Below are 15,713 nucleotides of genomic sequence, written 5' to 3' on the forward strand. Positions count from 1 at the left end.
TTTTGTTTTGTGATTTTTCATTTACATCCCTAATTTTTATTTTTTTTTTATACCTTTAGTATCTTTCAGTTTTTTGCCATTCCTTCCAATTGGGTATCATGTTTCAGTCCTGTTATTAGGCAAGATAATTAATGCACTTTCAAAGTATTTACATACGATTATTATTGTCTTGCAGAATCTGTGTTACACCCAGCAATACTTTGTGAGATATGCTTCTGTTTAGCATCATCTTTGGCAAGTTTTAAGCCATGTACCATCGTTTCTATTCAGAATGGATTTTAATGATTTGATTTTAAGTTTTATTTTATCATCACAACTTGTTTCTTTATCAAATATTATCCTTCAAAACAAGAAATATGGGCTGTTGCTGTGCAAAAAGAAAAACTGTACCTGTTCTGAATCTCTGCTAGATCAGTATTGTGTGTGTCACCTGGATTTTCTTGTGTAATTTATCACTTTTAAAGTTGATTCTGCTTTAACTGAGATACTAGGTTGAACCAACCTAAAATGATACCGAAAGATGATGACAATCACATAATGCTGATTAATCACACCTGTGTGATCCAGAGCACAAGCTTTTTCATCTTCATAGATTTCAGAATAAAATTAGTATCTTTCTGCCTACTTTAACGCGTGGCCTGTAGCATGAGTTTCAAGCCCTTTCATTTTCTTAGGCTTGAAGGTTATTTTATTTGAAGGATCATAAACTTATCAGAAAGAAAGATTGTACAGCATTTCCATGTGTGACATTAGCAATGGAGTTTTCTAAGTGTTCCAAAGCTCTAAGAAAGAAAAACGGATTACAACATACCTGCTTGGCATTAGGTACCAGTAGCAGATTTTCAGTGTAAATAAATAGGCTAAATATCTTGATAAAGTGTGAAGTATCACCTTAAATTACGTTGTGCCCCTAGAATCTCGATTAAAAACTGGTTAGCTGTGAAGCGTTAATTTATTTTGTCTAGACAGAGTGCATTCATTATCCTTGAAAAGCAAAGCAAACACTTTTAGTCTTAAAAGAACGAAATCAAATAGGGGTGTCAATGTAATGCTTTACTTACTGAGTTATGAGTCTTCATGTATACACTATCATGTTTTGTTTAAATTGCTTAGATTTTTGGCCTGGTCTGTAAATTTCTAGTCCGCATCATGCATTTTTTAATGAAGAATGAAATATGATTACCAGGGAAGAGCTCTAGTGCAGCTTTGTTGTAGTCCCAGATGTGCACCTGGTGCTTTTGTGTGCTTGTGTGTTAAGCTGGGAGGCATCTTTGTGACAGCATCTTGTTAATGAGCTTGGCTTTAATGCATATAAGAGGACTGAACGGTAAGCATATAACTAGTAAAACAACTTCAAAATTGAACCTAAACTTAATCAAGCTACTGAAATGTTAACATTGTATTTTTTTCTTTAATTCGCTTTTGTCTTGGAACCTATCTGCTTATGCAGTGCTTTTACCTTCTGTTGCTTTTCTAAGCGCCAGCTTCTTTCCCAAAGGTGTTCAGTGACTAATGCTTTGGTTTCAAGCCAGAATATCTGATAAATGTCTATTTCTAGGCAGCCTTTCTATAAGTCTTAATTAAACCTTAATGTCAAGCTGAAGTTTACTTTTAGCCCCCCATAGGGTGTCTGTACTTGTAACATGATTATAGAACATTACATAGATCATAAGATAGTCATGTTCACCTGCCCTCTTTGTGACCTGTTTCGTATTAACTCAGTCTTTGACTACAAAGAGTGGAATTTTGAAATAATGTCTGAAAATACATTCAGCAGTAGCACGTTGCTATTCTTGTCTGTAAAGGAAAGAACCTATCTTGTAAAAGCCAGAAGCACAACTGGTCTGATACCAGTTTTCTTGCTCTTGCACTAATAACCGCAGGCCTTATAAAGTACAATACTGGAGTTGGCCATCATATAACTGGTGTAGTACCTTCTGTTACTGGACTGAGTAGAAACTTTCTTAATGATCTCCAGCTGAGCTTTGTCAGAACCAAATGAAATTAACTAAAAGAGTAGCAGCAGAAAGTTTTTGCATACAAACGGTATACAGGATTACTTTTCACTTCTTATAATTATTTTTGTAGGCCTTATGATAAGAAAACTTATCTCGCTGTTGGAAGTATGAAGACTTTACTGTTGAACGTTTCTCTGCTTAATGCTGGAGATGATGCATATGAAACTGTCCTCCACATTCAGATCCCTAAAGGTCTTTATTTCATCCGAGTTTTAGAATTGGTAAGAACAAAGCAATCTGTCAAACAGTAATCCTTTGATATTTTTTTCTTTTTCGGCCAAACATTTTTCAGATTATGTTAATGGATTGTTGAGTTTCTTTAGATACTGACAACCTACATACACACCCCCACCAAAAAAGCTGACAAAACTCCACCTTCTAAATTCTCAGAGTTGTAGCTACCTAAACCATGTGCAATTTAATCAATACAAACATTTCAACAACAGGATATGATGGTAACAACTCAAATAAAAAAAAAAATTGTTTTCTAAATGTATTTCAGGATGTTGCTGCTACTTTTTTCACTGATGATCGTATTTTCAGTGGTTGCAAAGATCTCATTGAATCTGCTCTTTTTCTCACAAATCACATCCATTCACACAGTCACAAATCTAGTTGTTCTCTATTTCTGCCTTTTTGAATTAACTGCTGTCTGAGTAGAATCCCCCTGACACCTTTCAGAGGTTGGCTTTAAACTTGAGTGGGTCTGGGTCTGATGCATACGCCTTAGCTTCACTGTTAGCAAACAGAAGATGAAGTAACAGGATACAGTAATCAATATAAAGATATGTTAAAGTAGTCAGGAATAATATGAATGTTCGGTATATTTGCATCAGTGAGATAACAAACACCAAGCTCAGGGAAATATAAGCAACCCAGTTTCACTGTGTGCATGTAACTTGAAATGTCAGGAAAAATGCAGTTTTCTTTTACTCATTAATATTTTGTCCTTTGTTTTAGGAAGAAAAACAGATACATTGTGAAGTATTAGATAAAGAAATTCATGCAGTGAAACTTGAGTGCAGCGTTGGTTATTTATATGTAGATCAAAAATCAAAGGTAAGCTATGTATGAAGTTCCTAGCTTTAAAAACACCCTCAATAAGTTATGAGGATTTTCAGGGGGGGAGCCAAAAACCTTGTTTTTCAGAATCTCTCCGTCATTCCCAACTAACATCTTTTATCATGTTGGTATCTGAATCTTTCTGCTACTTTTAAAATTAGTTGCTTAAACATTCTCTGGAATCATTCATTAAGGCACAACATTGTTTGCATTATGCATCAACTGATTGTGCCTGGTTTCCTAGACAAGTTAGCTGACGAAGGCTATGAACAAATGTGTCAGGTCAATAGAAAGGGAGTAGAAGATACAAAAAGCAAGTATTTTCTTAGTTCTGAATTTTGTTAGAGCAGGAAATTCTGAATGAGTTTAATAAAATATTTTTACTTAAACTGTGTTAAGACACCCTATAATTTGATGTAAAGATAATTTTATTTGTTCTACAGCTGGATTTTAGTTTCCTCTTGGATGCAAGCTCCTTTACCAGAGCAGAAGATGACCTCGACATCATCATTAATGCTACCTGGTAAAGTCTAATAAAAATTGCTCAATGAAAAATATTCCTAGCTTTGGAAAACAGAATAGGGAACACCGGAAGGGCTTAGCAAAGCACAATTGCAAGAAAGCACATCAGTTGCAAATCTGTAGAGAAAAGGAAATTATAAAAAAACCCCAGATAATAGATATTTTAAATAATGAGCAGATTTGTGGCTGTATAAGATGTCCTTTTTTTTTTTTTACTGCTGGACATGATGTTACCAATAAAATACTTTGGTTTTAATAAGCCAAAAGGTCCATTTAATATTTGTGTATAGAAATAATGCATAGTATATGATGATGCATTCAAAACTCATTGTTTTCTCATTGTGTTTTTATAGTAAAAATGAAGATGGGAACATGTTGCTGGATAACATGCTAACTTTAGTTGTACCTCTAAAATACGAGATTGAGTTAAATGCTCATGGGTAAGTCACCTATTGTTACGCCTGCACGTCCACAGAACTATTGTCTCGTTACTATTCTAAAATCCTGGGACTGGGATGGCACAGCTATCCTGGGGTCTGACCCCTACACTTCTAAGATTTTATTTCCACTACTGTGAGATGAGACCAATGATATCTATGGTGCTTAAAACTTGTCTCTTAACAAAATAAATTTTTTTTAAGAACTGGGACATTTTTTATAGAAAGAGGTATTTCATAAGAGCACAGCAGATCCTCAGGTTCCTTGCTTGCTATGGACCATATTCGGGGTTTCTTGTGGGGCATTCATGGAGCACAGTTTTGGGTGAGGATTTATGACTTTTTCTGATTCACCTGCCTTTTTAAGAGGAAAGAGTACAAAGGCAGAGGACTTCTACTCAGGGTTCCTAGTTTTACTTAAACGCAAACTCAAGTATTTTCTTAGAACCAATCTTAGTGGAGATAGCATGGAGCAGAAAGTTATGCTAACGACATGTAGCAATTCTATTAATTTACAACTTCTAAACCATTGTAGATTTGTATCACCAGCTTCATTTGTTTATGGAACAAATGAGAAGGATTCACCAGTTACGTGTATGGAGGAGAATATCAACTTCACTTTTCATGTAAGAGTTTTTCTTTGTAAATCTATTATCCTTGTTTTGAAGGTTAATGCTTAGATTTCCAGTGTATCTAATGACAGTCTGCGCTGTCAATAAGGGAACTTTTTTAAGAGTACGAGGGCATGGTGAGTAGCTACTGTGCATTAGCATTGGGAAGTGGCTGTTAATCCCTCTTTGAACACCTTTTTGGCCTGGAGAATCTTGCACTGAATGGTCACATAAAAAATACTTGGCAAAAGCAGGATTGAAAGGGGTAGAGCACTTCTGACTTGCCACTTCTTCTGTTAAGAAACACTTGAAAAGGAATTATCTTACGGTAAGCAAAAGGAACTAGGAGCTCCTCGTAAGAGGATCTATAGGTATCAGATTTGTCTCCAATGGATTAAAAGCAGGAGTTAGACATTAATCTCTCCTAGTTCCTTTTGCATATTCTCCCGGAAGGCAGCGTGTATGACCTCAGGGTAGTCATCACGGATTAGCACTGCTTACTCATTGCGTTCAAAGAAGTGAAGGGTTCAGTAAGCCGATGGAATGAATTAAGCAAAATGTTGAAACTCCTAGCAGAATCCACTTTCATGACAGCATGACAATGCAGGTGCTACCCCATTCTGTGAAGTTGTATGTATTTACACTTTATATATATTTTTTTAACTTAAATAGCTACCATGAATTAAAGCTTTCAATGTATAACATTCTTCCCCACAAGGTTATAAATGCAGGACCAAGCATGGCTCCAAATACAAACTTAGAGATAATGATACCTAATGCCTTTCCACCCAATGACTTCAAATTATTCAACACATTGGATATCAAGGTAAGCACAGGTTACTTAATACAATTTCATTAGCTATATGAATTCCGTGAAAAAGAGAAGCAGAGCATAGCAGAACTTAGGTACTAGGTATGTGTTCAATTTGTTAGCTGTGGTGAAGCAGCATGAACGAGAATAGGATGATCTTCAGCCCTATGTGTTTTAGGATTCTGAAAGTAAAAATTACATTGCTTTTGAGCTTCTTGCCTTTCAGAAATCTGTATTCAGATCATTATCTGATGTTTAAATTCTAACAGTGATGATATTTTTGTTTCCAGACTACAGTTGGACAGTGCTTCTATAATAAATATCCCAGAAACTGTAGTGCAGCAGAAAAAAATGAAAACATACTAAAGGAGGTCATCACTTTCTTTTCAAAGCCTGCTAAGAGACAAATGGTAAGGTCTGTCTTCTGGCATCACTGGGAAATAAATGACTGTATGAATGAACCTTAAGACAACAGTATATCTCATATAATGAGGTCACCAAAGCAGTTTTCCAAGGATTTGTGGTGGGACCTGTGATGAGTTCAATGAAGTCATAAGTGAAAGAGCTGAGAACTGAGATGAGAAAGTTGATTAATGACACGTCACTGAAGTCTGTGTGGATGACAGTCACCTACCAAGAACTGCCAAAGGGTTATGTAACTGAATGAGTGGGCAAACAGAATGGCAGATGAAATTCAGTAAAAAAAAAAAAAACCAAAAATTATGCATGTGATTAAAAGTCTTAATTTTAATTACATGAACTATGCAGATTAAGTATTCATTGCCTTTTCCACATCAAAAAAGTGCCGTCAAGTGTAACTAATAAGAGACAGGTTAAAAAAGCCCCAAAATAGTACTCATGGTGGAACTTCTTACTGAAGTATGTTATGAATGCCAAAAATAAATTAATTCCATGGGAGACTATACAAGTTAATGGAACTGAAAGTCATTAAGAATTACAAAATATATGGCTCACAAAATTCTTATAAAAAATATTTGGGAGGCTGGAAGAATACTGTGCATGCCCGGCCTGTTTAAGCTCGTCCCCTGTACCTGCTTTTATGGACCTTGCTGAAGATCAGATATTTGACGATATAGTCCAAACCAGAATTGCTACTCTAGTGTTGCATTTTTGAGGGTTTGTTCTCATAGAAATCTGTGTCCTGCAACTTGTGTTTGATAAAGTACAATCTTGTTTGATACTTTTATCTTAAAAGAAACTGGACATTTTAAAATATGTTAATTTGGGACTTTAAGTAAGCATGTTACAAGGAACATCAACCAATGATTGAGAGACAGCCTGCACTAGAATATCAAATCAGAACTTAAACACTGCAGTCTTGGACAGAGAATATAGTCATGTACAGGCTTGCTTTTTTGTCTTCTCCAAAGTTGAGTGAAATGGTGGTAGCTGTCAGTGTACAAGCGTAAGGCTCAATCAGTTATACTGTTTATACTGGATATCATATAGTCATTGTCAGTTATCATTCTTGATAAAAGCAAATTTTAAATAACAATGTAAAAAAAAAACCCAACCAAAAAAACAAAGAACCATATAACCAAATTATGACAATTGTTATTTTTCAGTCTAAAAAAATTTGAAATTTTAGCAAGAAATACTTGTCTTCTATAACAATTAGGTTGGTCCCTTATACTGTTCCTTTAGCACCTATGGATTGATAGTGATAGATGACAACCTGGAGTTACACCCTGACTTTTCAAGAACAAACATCTGGATCTTTTTGTTATACTCATTTCTTGAGTGTCTTTAATACTCAGATGATCAAGTTGATAAACTTAAGTTTTAATCTTTCCTTCCCTTCTACAGTACTGCATGAAAAATGACAGCCTTTGCTTACAAATATATTGCAAACTTGGAAACATGGAAAGTGGAAAAGAAGCAACCATTCAATTGCATCTGGAGGCTACTCCTTCACTTTTAGAAATGGTAACACATGAATTTTTCATGCCTTGAAATATTCCTCTGAAGTATATTTTCAGTATTCTCTGCACATAAATTCTAGGTATTAATATATTTTTGCAAAAAGTATGGTTAAATCCAAATCTTTTAAGTGTTAACCTATTTTATGTTTTCAATGCTAAATCTCAAGGTGATACATGAAAACCACGGAAAAACAGGGATTTTAGATTATTGCTTTATTTTATAGTATGTATTGCTTTGCCTATTCTGGTTGGTTTATGTAGGATTGGGATTTAATTTCAACTCATAATTGTACTTTTCTAAGAAAAGCAGCATGGATGTGGACTTAAGTAAAATCCAACTGGGCTTCATTCCAGCTTCTGGTACTAATTTGTTTTGTGATCAGAAAAAGGCACCATTGTGTGTTTGTGTGAGATTCTGTTTCTGTGAGCAGCTGTGTTACCGTTTTTGCTGGGTAGGAATTCATGTGTTGAAGTTATTTTTTAAAAGAGAGGATTTTTCTTTTTTTTAAAATCAGGATGATGCATCAGCATTGAAGTTTGAAGTAAGAGCAACAGCCTCACCAGAAAAAAATGCAAAAGTTATTGAACTACACAAGGACAAGCAAGTTGCATATGTAAGAATTCTCTTAATTTGTGATAAACTTGTTAAACTAGAAAAAACAAAAGCAATTAAAATTGTGGAATGCTATACATATCTATTCACAGGCAGTGAATACAGTGTTAATTACTTAAGAATGTAATTATTTTTCCTAATGTATTTTAGTATCTTATAGAAAAAAAAAAATCAGTTAGCACTAAACTTATTTTCTGCTTTCCAGGTCTATTTGGAGGGAGTGCACCACCAAAAGCCAAAATACCGTGTTACTGTGCTAATTATTGGAATAGGCTTAATAATTGGTGTTACCTTGTTTTTGCTTCTTTCATTTATATTATGGAAGGTAGGTTTTCAGTATTTCTCAGTTGTTCTCAAGTCGGGAGTTCACATTGTTGGTGGATCTTTGGATCTTTTAATGCAGGTTAAGGGATAAATAATATTTTATTTTATTATGATTGTCATTTCTAAAGAAACATAATTCTTCCTGTAACTTTTTTTTATCCAAAATACTTCTCCATTTTCCTTCATTTTATCTTCTGTGTATTCTACATCATTTGTTATTCAACACCACAAACCTCTTCCCACGTGCTATATGGCACCTCATGTTTGCAAAAGATTTATAATTTAATGATATCAAATGGATCATTTTTGTGGGATGCTGCTCCACGTTTGATGTCACTTGACACATGATGACTAATAGTCTACAACATAGTTTCATACCAGTATATAAAATGTTAAACATTTTATACTGCAACATAAATGCTAGAAATATCCTATGCATAAGTAAAAAAGAAAACTATGAAGGATGCAGTTTCTCTGACAAGCGATTAAGAGATTGTTAACTACTTTACCTATCTGCAGACTTTCTCCAACCCTTGTTTTTCCCAGGGAACTGTAGAAGTGAAACAAATTTTACAGGAAAGTTTTATTACCATTTCACATTAAAAAAATACTGGATTCTGTGGAGCATTATAGTTCACAAGCCCACGTGTCCTTACTCCTTGCAGGAGAGTATTAGCCTCCCAAAAAGTAAAAGAAAAAGCAAACCGGCTTTTTTGATTGAGTGATACTTGATTACTTGATATGACAAAGCAACGGCAAATACCATTGTTCATCAACACCACGTATATGCATTTTATTTTAGTTCATCTTTTATGGTTTAGATTTGGTAACAAAGATTTGCTGACAAGCTTCCAAAATTATGTATTTCAGATTGGCTTTTTCAAAAGGCAATACAAACCAGTCCCTCAAGACAACAACAGAAGAGACAGCTGGAGCTTTACAAGTGGGAATAAAGATGACTAAGATGGCAAATAAACGTTTGGTTTTAAAATGAAGACTTTAAGATTCAGGTTAATTCACAGGAGAAACATCAGTGACAAGAAAACTGGGCTTGAGCTCACTCGCTCTTACAAAATACACTTTTATTTCCTTGAACTGTATGGAGGACTATACCTTAGAGTACTGTTGTTTTTCTAATATGAAAGTGGTAAAACAGTTGGGTTTGAAGTCTCACAGTAATATTTGAAATGCCATAGATGTACATACCTGGTTTCAAACAGACAGAAGAACACTAAAGATAAAGAGAAGAATTACTTACCCGAAAGAAGAATTTCTAGAAAGTAATAACATTTGGCCAATCCTGGAAAATAAGATCTCAAACACATTAGCATGAGTTACTCTATTAATTTTCAAGTTTCAATAATCTTTTGATTAGACATTCAAGAATAAATCCTCCCTCGTCTTGCTTTGGCAGTTTTACAAGGATAAATTAGTTTAAACCATAGATGGACCATAAGCAGAGTGCACAGATGTAGAAAACAGCTACCGGAAGCTCTCTTGGGCTTCTGAAGGTATCCTCGTAAGGTTTGGCTTCACAGGCACAGCCACAACGCTGCAGAGACTTAGACACCCAGGCAAGCCAGAACCAGGAAGGTCAAAGGTGGATTCAGAGCAGGGAATTCTGTGGGGTAGCCTGGAGATGCAGCGCAGAATCTTCTCTCAGCTGTAGAAAGAGTAATGTATTGGAAAGAATAATTTGGGGCCATCTTTACCATGGTACTTGCAAGCACGACAGAATGAGTTGTTTCATCCTGTCCTCCGATATTGCCGCCATGATGTTTTGGACATCTCCAATGAAATATTTCTATGTGGGTTTTTTTTAAAGCAAGTATTTATTTTTATTTATTTGCATATTTTTCTATAGTCCTTAGCACAGTAGTACTTAGTACTGGCATTCTTCCAGGACCTGAAAAAAGAAAAAGACTTCACGTGATGCAAAACGGAGAAACGAATACCCAAAAGACTCCAAATGCCAACCCTACCGGGCCTAATTTTATCTTTAGGTATGCCACCCTTTACCTGAAAGAAGTCATTTGGAGAGCCGGCTTGGGTTCTTGTGAAGTTTTCAGATAAATACCATCCAAACAGGCGGCCTCAGAAGCCACACAAATGCCTGACTAGAAACATGGTTCAAACCACTGCTCTGCTTCTCCAGGAAGTTTCTTCAGCTAGATAAGTTTGCACTGCCACCTAGCTTTGGTGAAATAGTACAATCCAGGGGGAAAAAAAAAAATAAAAAAGATGTTACTTTGCTCCCCAGTACAGCTAACTGGAGAATGTACAACTTCTTCAATAACTGAACGTATTGCAACGGCAGTATGCAATATGGCCTTTCTTGCCGTGCCTTTGACGTCTTTCTGAACCACAAGGAGAAATGAATGTAGTACATACATACACCTTGAAGCTGCACCAGCATATGGGAATTAGCCTGAGCCTCAAAAGCAATACAGAGTGCCTTCAACAAGCACTCTCCCTAATGTGGCATTTGGTGCCATAAAAGCCACACTGTCCACAGACTCTAAAGGTATTGGGGACCATTTTGTCATTTACTTTCACTTCATTTGATGCCAAAGATGTGGATCACTCTTAAGTAAATTTTCTCTCTAAGATCTGCAGTGTAAAGACAAATGAATGTGCATATATTTTTAAAAAAAAAAAATCAAAATAAAGTATGTGAAGAATGAAGTATTTTCTTGCAAGTCTATGAAAATGTACACAAAATGCTTATCTTCCAAATGGCTTTAGTGAATTTTTGCACTTTAACCAAAACATCCTTGAACAAAAATTAGTTTGATATTACAGCATATTGTGAAAAATATACCTCAAATACTGGAAGAAGCATTAAGATTCTTTTTAGTACAAACAATGCAAAGAAGTGAAACTAAAGCATTTTATTTATCTTTGAAATAGTTTACATAAGTCAGTACGTGTGATAATGTTGCCTTGGAAGTTATGTAATTCCTATTCAGATTTTATTATTAACATGTAAATAAAATGTTGGCTGCCTGTTCTTAGGATATGAAGCAAATTCAATTAGCTTTTATAAACCAGGTAGACAAAAAAAATGAATGTACAATGTCCTGATGGCTCAATTTCACTTTATTAAAATGAACCCCAACAAGTTAAGCATATGAATACTGTCTCTTCTGCAAGTTCAGTTATTTTGTTAATTTTCAGTTACGTAATGAAAACAATTAAATCTACTAAATGCAGCTGGAATCTCCTTCTTAGACAACTATAGGAAGTTTAGTTTGAATTGTCTTAACATGTTAAAGATATTTGATGTGGTGTAGCATCAGTTATAGTAGTTAACTGGAGACTACTCACTGCGAGACAGACCATGGCTATCAACTGAAATGGGAGGTTCCAGATGGACATCAGGAAAAACATTTTCCTCATGAGGACAACCAGGCATCGGAACAGGGGTGCAGAGGTGGTGTCGTCTCCATCCTTGGAGGTTTCAAGGCTGAACTGGAGGAAGCCCTGAGCAACCAGATGTGGTCTCACAGCTGGACCCGCTCTGAGCAGGTTGGGCTGGAGCCCTGCTGGGGCTCCAATCCATGGCTCCATCCAGCCCAAAGGATGCTGTGACTCTGATCCTCCTCTGCAGCCGCTAACTCCAGTGCAAAGAGCAGAACTAGCTACAGGATTCCTATCATAATTAATTGCCTATGAAGCGGGCATTTGATTGTCTGTGAATTTGGCCTTTACTGCTGGCCAGGTTTGTCTGCAGAAACCACATGAGATTTCCAACAAGTAACAGCATGTTCTTAGAAGACAAATAATCTGCAGTACTACTTTGCCTTGTGTATTTATCACGGGTAAGAATTTTTCACAAGTAGTATTTCAAGTAAAATAAAATACAGGAGCTATAGCTCCTATGTAAGGCCTTAGGCCCTTGATTTAACAAAATCTCAAAGGACTGAATTTCACATTATACTTGACTGTTTACTGAAGAAAGAGCTTAAAGCAACTCATTCTAGCCACGAGACAATGCAGCTTTCATACCATTATTTGTCAGCCGCCCTCTGAACGATTCATAGAGAAGTGACCAGGAAAACGTTCATTATCCCCATGGTCCTGCAGATGGACGATCTTGGTCTGCTACTCTTCATCATCTCAGAGAACGCCAGTTCCCAGAAAGAATATAGTCTTAATTTGCTGTATTAAATAAGTTACGAAAAATCCAAACACTCCTAAAAATTATGTTCATGCCCTACAAGGAAGTTATAAAAATTTAAGTCAACTCAAGTTATTTATCGTAACTTTATTATCATCAGCAGCAAAAACTATGCTGAATATCATTTCAGTTCTAGGGTATACAAAATATTTTTACTTATTTTGTACAAAGAGTAGTCTTTAAAATACATTTCCACAAAGAAAAGCCGTATAAGACATTAGCATATTCTTTTGTATTCCTGTTTAACTAGAAATGATTTGAAAGCAAATACATTAAGGCAACATTAAAAATTATAACTAGAAATGGAAGTACTTGATTAAAAAAATAAATAAATCAATCTCTATTTTGCCACCATTCTTCAGCATGAGCCTGTACCATACCTCCACTCACCAGCTCTATTTGAACTGAGCTACCTGACAACATGGATAGCAGCAGCAGACTTAAAAGCATCTCACACTATATTTATTGCAAAATCTAGAATAATTTGAAAGAAAAAAAAATATTTTCTTCTATTCTGATGGACACTTCTCAAACCCCAAATTTATAAGAGACCAATATAATCAGTTTTCATTTTTCTTGTTAAGCCTATTTCTTTACAATTAAGTACTACCTCATAAAAATATATAACTATATAAAAATTTAAATCCAGAAATATTACAAACAGCCCTGTTAAGCTTCTGCTACAACAACTGAATTCAGCGAGAGAAAGCCTGGGACCTTGGAAAGCTGTGCATAGAGGCGAGAAAGGATTCTTTAATACTGAACTTGCAGTGTGTCCCTTCTAGATGCAGTTGCACGTTGCTTGGGAACTCTCCAGGTCATCAGTGTTCACTCCATAGAGATTAATAAGTTGAGGATGCACCCTGTGAAGTGAGGAAGTCAAACTGTTATCAATTTGATTAACTCTTGCAACGGTTGTGCCACTTCGGAGGGTTGGGGGAAGGGGGATGAACAAACACGTATCAACTGCTATATGGAATAAAATCAGGTGAATTACATTTTGATGATTCCTATAAGGTCATCTTTAGAAGTATGCATTCTATATCCTATAATACGATCTGCCTTTTATTTTGCATTCCCAACTGTTACTCTGAGCTTTGTGCCTTCAACTAATCCTGTGTGCGCTGCAGAAGCACGAGCCACCGCCCATTTAATTCCACTGATAATCCTCCCATTGCCCTGTGTGTTCATCGGCTCCGTCTCAGCTCCTCGACAGGGAGGCTATTCTCAAGCAGCACTAAGTTTCCCATAACCGAACAACTACGTGTTTTTATTAACCTCAAACACACTGCTTTCCAAGCAGGAATCCTTACCCCGAAAGGAGCTCCTCCCCAGAGTCACAGACCTTTATATACGTCTGTCCTCCTCTAAGAAACAGCAGGGTAAAGGAACAGGCAGAGAGCAGAGAAGAAGTAGAGCTGGAAGCTGAAGAAGAACCAGAAAGGAAAGGCCGTGTGGGTCATAACAAACCTTTCCAAAGATGGGCAGAAGGCAAGAGGGCAGAGGCCCAAACAATGGCAAAAGGGCCAGACTGGGCAGGACAGGGCACTACTATTCTCATAGCATTCACAACACCCAGTTTTGGCATCATCTGGATTATATACAGACGAAATACATTTAAGATTGCGGTACTAATCCGTTACAGGTATACAGTCCATAAACATAATACTTAGCCTTACCGAACGTGAACTTCTGATGCTTCTTTCATTAAGTCTCCATCTATATTCCAAGGGTAATTTCCTTCTGCAGAAGCAGCATTCAAATATGTATTTTCTTTGGCATCAAGCCCACTTTTAAGCCTGGGTTGTACTTTTACTTCTTGAACCGTGTAGGTCTCAACAAAGGGAAAATTGAACTAAACCAAACACAGATATATATTAAATGAAGATGAAAGATATTGGTGGTAGCTTAGCAACAAACTGGATTACTTGAAATCAAAAAGCTTGCTTTTTTTTGGTCCTAAGTAAATGGGAACACTTAACTCAAGCTTCGACCACATGAGGCATTATATATTCCAGCTAGCATTTATAGATTAACATGCTATTTTTATCCTAAATAGTGCCTCAGAAAAAATGGTAGTGTTCCATTTGCATTCCCATATTGGACTTGCTTAATCTACAGGTGAGGTGGTATATTTTGCACACCCCAAAATGGCAAATGCTTTCAGGATATGTGAAAGTCCAAGCGGATTTTTTCCTGCGCTCTGTTCATTATTACCAGTAATCCTGTCCTAAACAAGGCTAGTTAGAATTCCACTAAATGGTCATCTTCCGTTTAAAGGAGGGTCCACACCTCCCTGTCTAATTTCTAAGAAAAATGCAGAGAGAAGAGCAAAGCCTTACTCCAAATGCATAAATGGAAAGCATAAACTATTTCCTAAATGCAGCTGTTAGTGATGTCACGTGAAATTGTGACCTCTCCCCCAAACTCTCTGACCGTTGACGAATTCAAACCTAAACCTTCTCGTAAAAGTGATTTCACATAATCCTGAAACACTCGAATGAGCACCAGCATGCTTAGACTACGCAGCGGGTATTTAGGACAGCAGTAAGGCACTATGTTCGGATGCTTCATTTTTCTCTTCAAAGACAGAATAATGACCACAATTTTGAAATGCAGTTCTGCAAACACTCGTAACTAGATGGAATGCATACCTGCTAAAAATCAACAGTCACAATTGGCTGCTGCCAGCATAGCACGCAGTGATTTGCTGAAGTTATGGCCTTTACCTATTTCTGACAAAAAGAGTTGCATGATGCCCCCCCAGTCTGTGTTCTGGATCTCTGCACTACACAAAATTTAAACACAGCACGCATTTCCTTTATTGTGGTGAAAGGGCTTTACACCCATAAAACTACGGTACAACACAAATACAATTCAAACCACAACAGATGGGCTGAAATAGGCTAATCGGTATTAGTCTAGTGATTTAAAAAAAAAAAAAAAAATCAGATAAAAAGGGGGCTAATGTATTCTGACAGGAAGCTAAGTCTCCTTATGAGGATGCTAACATTAACTCTTGCAGCCTATCTACCTTCAAGATTAACCGTTCTGTTTATAATCACCAGAAAGAAATTAATAGTACCTGATTTTTTACGCTGGCATATCTTTTCAGATGTTTTACAAACTCTGTTCGAGAAGTATTTTGTACAACAATAAGAGCCATGCTTCCATTATTCAACCTGAAAAGCA

General features: G+C 36.2%; 2 protein-coding genes across 2 annotated transcripts in view; one reads left to right on the forward strand and one right to left on the reverse strand.

The window, feature by feature from the left end:
- Positions 1-9,304, forward strand: part of ITGA4 (integrin, alpha 4 (antigen CD49D, alpha 4 subunit of VLA-4 receptor)) — a 39,028-nt gene extending 29,724 nt beyond the window's left edge. Inside the window, 11 exon segments of the mRNA XM_009885625.1 lie at positions 2,089-2,239; positions 2,979-3,077; positions 3,524-3,603; positions 3,956-4,042; positions 4,575-4,665; positions 5,369-5,476; positions 5,752-5,871; positions 7,289-7,408; positions 7,920-8,018; positions 8,223-8,342; positions 9,212-9,304. Of these exon segments, the coding sequence (XP_009883927.1) occupies positions 2,089-2,239; positions 2,979-3,077; positions 3,524-3,603; positions 3,956-4,042; positions 4,575-4,665; positions 5,369-5,476; positions 5,752-5,871; positions 7,289-7,408; positions 7,920-8,018; positions 8,223-8,342; positions 9,212-9,304 (1,168 nt within the window).
- Positions 9,305-13,173: 3,869 nt separating this feature from the next.
- The window catches only part of CERKL (ceramide kinase-like), a 34,909-nt gene continuing 32,369 nt past the window's right edge, over positions 13,174-15,713 (reverse strand). The window contains exons 11-13 of the mRNA XM_009885626.1: positions 15,607-15,703; positions 14,201-14,376; positions 13,174-13,384 (exon numbers count right to left, since the gene is read on the reverse strand). Of these exons, the coding sequence (XP_009883928.1) occupies positions 13,303-13,384; positions 14,201-14,376; positions 15,607-15,703 (355 nt within the window). The 3' untranslated portion in view covers positions 13,174-13,302. The remainder of the gene's footprint in view (positions 13,385-14,200; positions 14,377-15,606; positions 15,704-15,713) is intronic.

The sequence above is a fragment of the Charadrius vociferus genome, unplaced genomic scaffold (assembly GCF_000708025.1).
Source record: "Charadrius vociferus isolate BGI_N301 unplaced genomic scaffold, ASM70802v2 scaffold315, whole genome shotgun sequence".
NCBI lineage: Eukaryota > Metazoa > Chordata > Aves > Charadriiformes > Charadriidae > Charadrius > Charadrius vociferus.